This window comes from Porites lutea, chromosome 2 (genome assembly GCF_958299795.1).
Source record: "Porites lutea chromosome 2, jaPorLute2.1, whole genome shotgun sequence".
In the NCBI taxonomy this organism is placed as follows: Eukaryota; Metazoa; Cnidaria; class Anthozoa; order Scleractinia; family Poritidae; genus Porites; species Porites lutea.
The window spans coordinates 24,376,320-24,385,939 of record NC_133202.1 but is presented as its reverse complement, the minus strand read 5'-3'; the positions used below and the strand labels follow the sequence as shown (position 1 = coordinate 24,385,939).

The 9,620-nt window shown below is 38.6% G+C and overlaps 1 protein-coding gene across 1 annotated transcript; it reads left to right on the top strand.

Annotated features, from left to right (window-relative positions):
* The first annotated feature begins 7,343 nt into the window (after positions 1-7,343).
* Positions 7,344-8,755, top strand: LOC140928079 (uncharacterized). The gene has a single exon (XM_073377800.1). The coding sequence runs from the start codon at positions 7,631-7,633 to the stop codon at positions 8,528-8,530; it is 900 nt and encodes a 299-aa protein (XP_073233901.1). The 5' UTR covers positions 7,344-7,630; the 3' UTR covers positions 8,531-8,755.
* Positions 8,756-9,620: the final 865 nt, after the last annotated feature.

Sequence of the window (9,620 nt, the reverse complement as noted above, 5' to 3'; positions counted from 1 at the left end):
GGCCAAGTATTTGTCGCATGAGGTTATTTTAAATGGCTTTCAAATTGCTGTGGCTTAACCAGCTTTAAAGTAGCTATGGTTGTTTTTCTATTTTCGCCGACTTATAATACAGGTGTTATTGTGATAAAGAATGTCTGCGGTTACGTCCCTTGCCAAACCGCAAAAAAACACCTTATTAACAATTTATCTCTTTATCAGGTGAAGTGACGTCTAGTCGAGGTGAACACTGCTTGTCAGTGAGAGCCTTGTCAGATAAATCTTACCCCTAGCTGTGTCACAAGCACTCATTTCTAAGCATTTCTTGAATTTATTTTCAGCAAAAAACGACCGCACTGGTTAGCGGCACATAGTCACTAGATCAATCTTGGGAAATGTTTTTTTCATTTCAGAAGACTTGGTACAGTCACCAATACAGATTTCTAGGACTAATTATACAGTCTCTTTAAGTGTCATTGTCTGAGAAAGTGTTCCAGGGGCCGGCCAAATGTTGTGGTCAACCGATTTGGCTGGAACTTGGCTCAGAAGTTGGGTATAATGAGATATTTCAAAAGCCACTTTGGCTCACTTCTCTGAGTTTTAGTTTTGGAGTTACAGGGGGGGTCTCATTTTTTGCCCTTTGAGGACCAAAAATCCAGCCTTCCATTGGGCATTTTAAAAGTGTGATAAGACCCCACTGATAAATTGTGCTGCCAAATGAATTTGACCATGACCTCTACTATAATAGAGCTTTCAGTTCATGCATGTAACTTTGTCCTCAAGGTATTGCACAGAGAGGAGCCTGGGGCTAGAGTTTGGCCAAAATTGATGTTAAAATTACAACCCAAAATAGCCATTTTTCAAAATTTCACCATATTCACCTGCCTTCTTGCATAACTTCCAAACCTATACCACTGTTTACTTTAGTCACCCAGTTATCAAAATCAGTTGAGAAAAATTTGGCTTATTATGGCTTATTCAATTTTTGGAACAAACACTTCATGCCCCTCTAAGGCGATGCAAAATGGAATTTTGAGCCTAATTCAGGCCATAGAAAAAGCAAATTGTTGACAAGAAGTTCTTGTTCGGTATTTGGTAAGTGAAAATGAATTGTCAAAGCCAAATCAGTTTCGTTGTTTAGAAATACACCGATTCTTACCTTAAAATTGATCTAAAACGGGCCTCTGATTAGCGCAACAAACACATAATTTAGCAAATCGAAGGTGATTTTATGGCTTGGCGCACGCTACTGGTGTACACGAGCGTAACACCGTGCCTTATGCACGATTCGCGCTCAAGGAAAGGCACGGTTTTTGTGCCAAAGCACGGGAAAAAAACATGCAAAGGCACAGATTAGGCACACTTTAGGCACAGTTAAGGCACGTTTTAAATATTGCTAAGGCACATTTTAGGCACAGTTTCGGCACAGTTTTGGCACGGTTTAGGCACGGTTTAGGCACAAATATTCAACGCTGGGCACTTTTTTGAAAATCTTTGTAACCCGACTTGCAAAAAATAACAAACTTGGTACGATTTACAAGAATAATTCAGATCAAACACGATACAGTTAGAAGAATAGGAAGTGTAAGTTTTGAGCCGCGCCGAAAGTCTGAAAAATTAAAGTATTCTTCGACAGTCCGTGTTTACTCCCAGGATAAAGAGGAAATTCACACGCGATGTATGCGGTCTGAACCTTTTCAATTGCCATGCAATTTATAGACTCGCTTTCTTTCGTTTCTAAAAGAAATCGTGAAAGAAAGTCGAAGCCATAATAAAAAAACAAAGCTAAAGAAGTAAGGCACAAAAATAGCCAATAAAAGTCGTAGAAAATACTTTTTGCGATCGCGGTAAAATTGGCCTGAATTTGCATAACAACATGAAAAGTACAAAGTAGTAATTTGAAACCTTCATGCCAACGCGTGTTGTTTTTTAAATACAAAATGCGGCTGCTTTTTAAAAATATTTCTCTAACTAAAAAAGTAGGATTTACACTTAGTAGTAAAATAATTCAAGCTGCTTGTTTGTTTTTGTTTTCTGGCTCTGTTAGCAAATTAAGCTTTCATCGTATAATAATCGATGAGACGTGCCATTTATTTTGCTTCAAAACTCATCGGCGTGCAATCAATTTTTTCGTTTTCATTTTATAAGTCATATCACAAGTAAATTCTTTTTTTGAATGCAAATCTGCCCTCCTGAAAAAAACAAATGTTTCGTTCCAACTAAACGCTCCGTTAAGAAGAGGAGAAGAAAACTACTTGGAAATTTTTTAACATCGATGAAATTAGCATATCAACAATGTAATTGAGCTGAGCACTTACTTCAAATACGCTAACCTGTTTAAGATTCCATTTTCCTGTTTGTCGGGGCTTTCCCTGCTGTCTCTAACCGTATTCTGAGTCATGTTATTTCTTATTAGGGGATAAAAAGGTCGTCAGACCGTGTTTCTAGACTTCGTAAACCTCAAAACTGACATAATTGCCGTGCGCCCTTTTCGTCCGCTGTGGAGCACGATAGGCTGGACACGATTTTCCGAGTGACTCAATATTTTGGCACAACTTGTGCACAGATTAGGCACAGTTTGGGCACAACTTAGGCACGGCTTAGGCACGTTTTTCAAAACTAAAATGCACACTTTATGCAATCTTAGGCACATTTTAGGCACAAAATCTTTATGCCAAAGCACACTCTAGAATCCGATTTTCGGTCCAACGCACGGATTACGAATTTTCACGTTAAAAAAATGCTGTCTAACCTTACATATTTGATCTTAGCGTAAAAATGGGTTTCCCGAAGTCTTAACAGTTAATCTATAAGGAAGGTTTAACTTATGAGCATTCCAAAAATTATTATTTCTTCTCTTAACAACAACAGAAAGTCAATGAAAACCAATCTTTTAAATTGACGTTCGCGCTGCACAGAGATCGTATGTAGACAGAACATCTTTCTGAAAACGCCCTAAACTTTGTTGTTTTGCCATTATGTTCAGTAATTTTTAATACAGTTAGTACTCATAAGTCACTGACCTCTTCGGAGAAATTTTTCCAAAGTACCATTAACAGAAACAGAGAAATCCCACAATATGCGTGGTTAGACTGTAAATGTTACGCGAGCTGTTAAAAAATGGTCCCATTTTGAGCCATACTTTTCATATTTCAATTTTATTTTGGTCTTACAGCCAGAAAAAAAATATTCAATGAAAAGCTGTTTATAAACTTTAACTTCTTGCCAAATATCGATGCGATCTGAATTTTAATAAGTTCATAAGAGCCAAACGATGTGAGATTCTTAGCCGTGTACACCAGTAGCGTGCGCCAGGCCTTATTCTTTGAAAACCTAGTAACCACCATAGAACACAAATGATGATGTTCTGATGTACATATAACAATCTTTTCACAAGATGCTAAAATTTTTCTTTGATTTATAGTCAGTTTCACGTCATATTTCTAAGCATTACTCCAAGCATGGAAAGTCTTCATATTTTGTCAGGCCCATTTTGTTATATTTTTACCAGATAAATTTAGCTTATCAAAAGGTTCGTTAACATATAATCTTCGTCTGACCTTGTAATAGCCTGAATAGTTGTTTTAAATACCCATCAGCAAAGGAGCATGACGATACATACGTAGATTACACAGACATATACGAGCTTCAGTGAGCAGTATCGAGGTGAACTGTGATTTTCCGAGTCCTTTAGAGCTGAAAAAATGAAACCATCCATCCACGGTTAGGAGAACTGGATAACAAAAAGCTTGTTTTGCTTTTATAAAGAAAATAACTCAAACAAAGCCTTGCATTAAGATGATGCACTTGTTATTACATCAAGTTAGTTGGCCCGCCATTTTGAACTTGAAGAGTGTGGGGACTGGACCGAGTCCCCGTCCAATCCTTCTTTTCTGTTTTTCATCAGGGCCGAGTTGTTCAAAGCCGGGTTAAGATAACCCAGGGTTAGTGCGAGATTTGAATTCAGATTTGAAAGCTTAATAAGCATTTCAGTTTTAATTCTTTTTGTCTACAAGTTGATGATTGAAAACTCTAAATATAACAGAGAAAATTATCCGAGAAAATGCGTTTGAACACAAGAAAGAGAAACCAGGGTTAAATTTAACCCCGGGTTAAGCGCTAATCGGCCTTCAAACAACTGGGTCCAGGTGTGTTCGAAATTCTAGACAGCGATCTGTTTCAGGATAATTTTATTTTCGATGGCACTTTATTCCTTTTGAGGGGTAAATGACCCGTGCGGTGTCACGTCATGGGCTGTGCAAGAAACAGGAATGCTTCCTTTGTTGTCTTGCGATAGTGACATGACTGCATGGTTAAAGCACAAGTAGAAGGGTTCAGGTGTGTCCGGGGAAGAAGAGGAAGAACTGGTGATGCCAAAGCTTCGGGTGATTCAAAATATCAGTTAGGGATCATATACGCGCACAAATGGCTTTTATCGTGATCTAGGGGAATCTTCTGACCAAAGAGAGATTTAGAGACGACGATATGTAATTTACGATATTGTCGTCTCAAATTGTTTGTTTATGGTTGGTTGATTCCCATGTTAATATCCTGGGTCCTTAGGAAGAGCACTAAACATTCATCAAATTTGTCCAAAAAAAACAAGTACGATAAGAATAACTTGAACGCTGTTTTTTGTCTGCTCGAGCTGCTTGTTTACATTAAGCTTGTCATGTGCACACACTTATCGTGCAATGCACAATTCATTTACCGGTTTCCATTATTTGCCCTTTTCGTCGAAGGTCCGTTGCAAACATGCTGCATCTAAGTTTTTCGATGAAATTGACATTTTCAGGGAGAAAATGTCACTAAAACGTCGTCGCAAAATCGACCGAATTAGTGGATATTATTGGATTTGCTTGGAATAATGCATAGGCAATGAACACACATATGTCGAACTTGAATGGGAACTGACTCTAAATCGTTCTGGAAGAGCACGGAAGATTTGTGTATATTGGTAGAAAAAATTGTTTCATTATTTCATTAAAAAATTATTTAAAATAGTGTTAACTATTCAATTAAAAGAATAATGAAAAAATATACCTAAATAAGAGTGTTATCTGCTAAAACTCTCTAAAATTCCGTAAAAAAAACTCATAAAATTTTTATTCTTTTTTGATAGCGAGGGCCTCTTTTGGTGAATAACCGCTGATTAGTTGTAGTGTAGATGACTCTGATGAAAAACTGCTGATTTGTTGTACTCAGTGAACAGTTCTCTAGACACTGTTGTAGCATGTGGGTGGACTGAGCCCTCTCTTGGTTGGTAGGAATACAGAAAAATACAAACGTTTTCTCAACGTTTCTGCCTGTGAAATGTTGCTATTCAGTATTCTCCTATATACACTGCTATTCAAGTTCTAGTATTTGTCAATTTTTTTCTAATATTCTTGAGATTTTCTAAAATTCTTTTTCGTGTCTAAAATTTCCAAAACAATTCCTGCGGAATTATGTAGCTAAGCCTATTTTAAGTTGAGTTGTCTTCGACAAAACAGGCAAATAAAGGAGACCGGTAGAGTTTCAATGCAACCTGGCTCGAATTGTGAATTGCCAAACTTAGCCTTGCTTGATAAGCGTGCCCACGTCACAAGCTCACTGAATGTAAACAAACAGCTCGAACAGACAAAAACAGCCTTCAAGTTATTTCTATTATTGTTATTGTTACTCTTTTTTTATATATATAAAGATGTTGCTGCGATGAGTTTGTTGAATGTTTAGTGCTCTTCGTAAGGACCCAGGAAATTAACAAGGGAATCAATCAACCGTGTAAACAAACAATTTGAGTCGACAATATCGTAAATTATATACCATTGCAGTCTTTCTTCAAGCAAATGAGTCCCGTAAACTGCGATAAAAATCATTTGTGCGCGTATATGATCCCTAACTGATCTTCTGAATCACCTGTAGCTTTGGCATCGCCAGTTCTTCCTCTTCTTCCCCGGACACACCTGAACCCTTCTACTTGTGCTTTAACTTTGCAGTCATGTCACTACCGCAAGACAACAAAGGAAGCATTCCTGTTTCTTGCACAGCCCATGACGTGACACCGCACTGGTCATTTACCCCTCCAAAGGAATAAAGTGCCATCGAAAACAAAATTATCATGATACAGATCGCTGTCTAGAATTTCGAACACACCTGATAAAAAACAGCAAAAATTCCCGCCAAACGGGAGAAAGATTGGACGGGGACTCGGTCCAGTTCCCACACTCTTCAAGTTCAAAATGGCGGGCCAACTAACTTGATGTAATAACAAGTGCATCATCTTAATGCAAGACTTTGTTTGAGTTATTTTCTTTATAAAAGCGCTAGCAAAACAAGCTTTTTGTTGTCCAGCTCTCCTAACCGTGGATGGATGGTTTCATTTTTTCAGCTCTAAAGGACTCGGAAAATCACAGTTCACCTCGATACTGCTCACTGAAGCTCGTATATGTCTGTGTAATCTACGTATGTATCGTCATGCTCCTTTGCTGATGGGTATTTAAAACAACTATTCAGGCTATTACAAGGTCAGACGAAGATTATATGTTAACGAACCTTTTGATAAGCTAAATTTATCTGGTAAAAATATAACAAAATGGGCCTGACAAAATATGAAGACTTTCCATGCTTGGAGTAATGCTTAGAAATATGACGTGAAACTGACTATAAATCAAAGAAAAATTTAAGCATCTTGTAAAAAGATTGTTATATGTACATCAGAACATCATCATTTGTGTTCTATGGTGGTTACTAGGTTTTCAAAGAATACAATCACCTTTGTTTTGCTAAATTATGTGTTTGTTGCGCTAATCAGAGGCCCGTTTTAGATCAATTTTAAGGTAAGAATCGGTGTATTTCTAAACAACGAAACTGATTTGGCTTTGACAATTCATTTTCACTTACCAAATACAGAATAAGGGCTTCTTGTCAACAATTTGCTTTGTCTATGGCCTGAATTAAGCTCAAAATTCCATTTTGCATCGCCTTAGAGGGGCATTAAGCGTTTGTTCCAAAAATTGAATAAACCATAATAAGCCAAATTTTTCTCAACTGATTTTGATAACTGGGTGACTAAAGTAAACAGTGGTATAGGTTTGGAAGTTATACAAGAAGGCAGGTGAATATAGTGAAATTTTGAAAAATGGCTATTTTGGGTTGTAATTTTAACATCAATTTTGGCCAAACTCTAGCCCCAGGCTCCTCTCTATGCAATACCTTGAGGACAAAGTTACATGCATGAACTGAAAGCTCTATTATAGTAGAGTTCATGGTCAAATTCATTTGGCAGCACAATTTACCAGTGGGGTCTTATCACACTTTCAAAATGCCCCCTGGAAGGCTGGATTTTTGGTGCTCAAAGGGCAAAAAATGAGACCCCCCTGTAAGGGCCAAGTCGCACTAGAGGACAAAACTGTTTATTTATGTCAAAAATCTGTCATCACAATGAAAAACCAAGTGCGACCGGTTTGTTCACCAAAGGACAAAATTTGGTCGCGGGCGGACAAACTTCAAAGATGCCGTCGACTACCTCTGGAGCAGGCCAAATTGAGACAAATTTTGGAAAACAATAGCGAGGGTGTTTTAATTCGGAAATGATTTGACAGGTGATATGTAGCAGAGTCTCTATGCTATAGACTTCGCGGCAAAATTGGTCACGTTCTCATTTCGCAACAACATGAATCCAGGCACGGGCAACCAATACTTTCCGTATGAAATGGGGCAACAATATCCTCAATATCCACCAGGATGGATATATCCGTTGCCTAGCACTTACAATTTTAATGATCGAGGAACTGGAAGCCCATCTCCTTCAACCGCAAGTTCTGGCTCGTTGTCAGAATCCTTTCCGTTCGTCGAAGACGGCTCAATGCCGGAATCATCCCAAACTTCTTCGCGCCGTACATCTTCCGAGAACAAGAAGGCCCAGGAACGATGGACTAAAGATGAGGAAAAACTGTTAGTCCAACTATGGGCTGAAAAACACGATCAGTTGGAAAGCAGAGAGTGCAGGAAAACGTGGGCCTGGATCGCTGAGAAGATTTCGAAAGCGCTACAGTCCAACAAGACGGCCGACAAATGTATTCGGAAAATGAAGTACATCATAGAAAGATACAAGAATGCAAAAGATTGGAACAAAAACCAAACAGGAGGAAACCTTAGGAAATCCGTCTACTACGATGAGGTCGATAAGATCCTTGGATGCCGCGACCTAGTAACCTTCAATAATGTAGCCGAAGCGGGGATCAGCGGCAAAAGTGCCCCCCAAGTTGTAGCTGAATCAAGTGATACTACTGGCGAGAACAGTACTTCATCTAGCCCCAATGTGCTACAAACTCCAGCTGAAAAGAGAAGAGCGTCAAAGAAAGGGAAACGAGCTTCGAAACGCAAAGCTCCTGATAATGACAGCGACGAAGAGTTCAAGATGGCTCTAAAGGATATGAGGCAGCAGGGGGAGAAAGTTACAGCATTTATGGATTCTTTGCAACAATCACAGACGCAGCAGCTAGCCATGATGAACCAATTTATGGGCTCCATTGTGAAAATCCTTGGCCAACAGAATGAGAAAGACAACTGAACTTTAATTCAAGACTGTTTTGGACTATTGGGAGACAATCATTATCGACCATTATCAAAAGACATGTTATTGTTTATGTTGCGAATCGATCAAACGAAATTATGGAAACAAATGAATGTACTGCTTGAACTGATTTCTTGTTGTAAATGCAAAAATTATCTTTATCACACACTTCTCTTTAAAAATCTGAACAATAAATGTCTGTAAAATTGCAGGAAAATTCAATACGGTGATGGAAATCGTTTCTTATGATTCAACAATCGCATGTTGAGCACAAATTACAATGCAATATTTTTATAGTATTTTCTCGTTGATTTTCTTCTATTTTCTTTGTGAAATATCAAATACAGTATAAGTTTAAGTTCGAAGGATTAAATAATTAAAAAAAGGGATTTGAAGAATCATAGACTGTTTTTTAGCAACTCTCTTATATCTTCCCCGTCCTGCATTAAGTCATTGTTCTGTTCGTTTCCGCGGTCATCATCGTCATCGTAAAAATCATCCTCCCATTCGTCCCCAATTTTAATGCAAAAGTTATGCAGCACTGCACAAGCAATGGCAATCTTCACAGAAAAAGTTATTCTGCTATCCAACCGCTTTTGTAGAATTCGCCAACGACTTTTGAGGCAGCCAAAAGCGCACTCGATGGTTACTCGTGCAGACGACAGTTCCCTGTTAAATGTTATCTCGCCAGGGTCACGCGTCGCTTCAGGATAAGGCCTCATAAGCCAGGGGGAAATAGGGTATGCGCTGTCTCCTACCAGGTAAGGCTGAATATCTGTGATGCCGATTCTTTCAACGGGTTCCTTGAGTATATCTCCGTTGCTTGCTCTTAGATAAAGCGAGCTGTTTCGATATACCCTAGCGTCGTGGATACTTTCCGGATAACCCGCTGCAAAGTCAAGAAATAATCCCTTACCGTCAGCAACGGCCTGAATAATGAAATCATGTTGCTGATTTCGACTAAAATAATCAACAGCACTGTCTCTGGGAGCAACTATTTTGATATGAGTGCCATCTATGGCCCCAACAATGTTTGGAAGTCGTGATTTGTCCGTAAATGTCTCTATACACCTCATTGTCTCGGCCA

Bases quoted from the DNA above. Each gene is read 5' to 3' on its own strand.
- LOC140928079 (XM_073377800.1), top strand. From the start codon at position 7,631: ATGAATCCAGGCACGGGCAACCAATACTTTCCGTATGAAATGGGGCAA.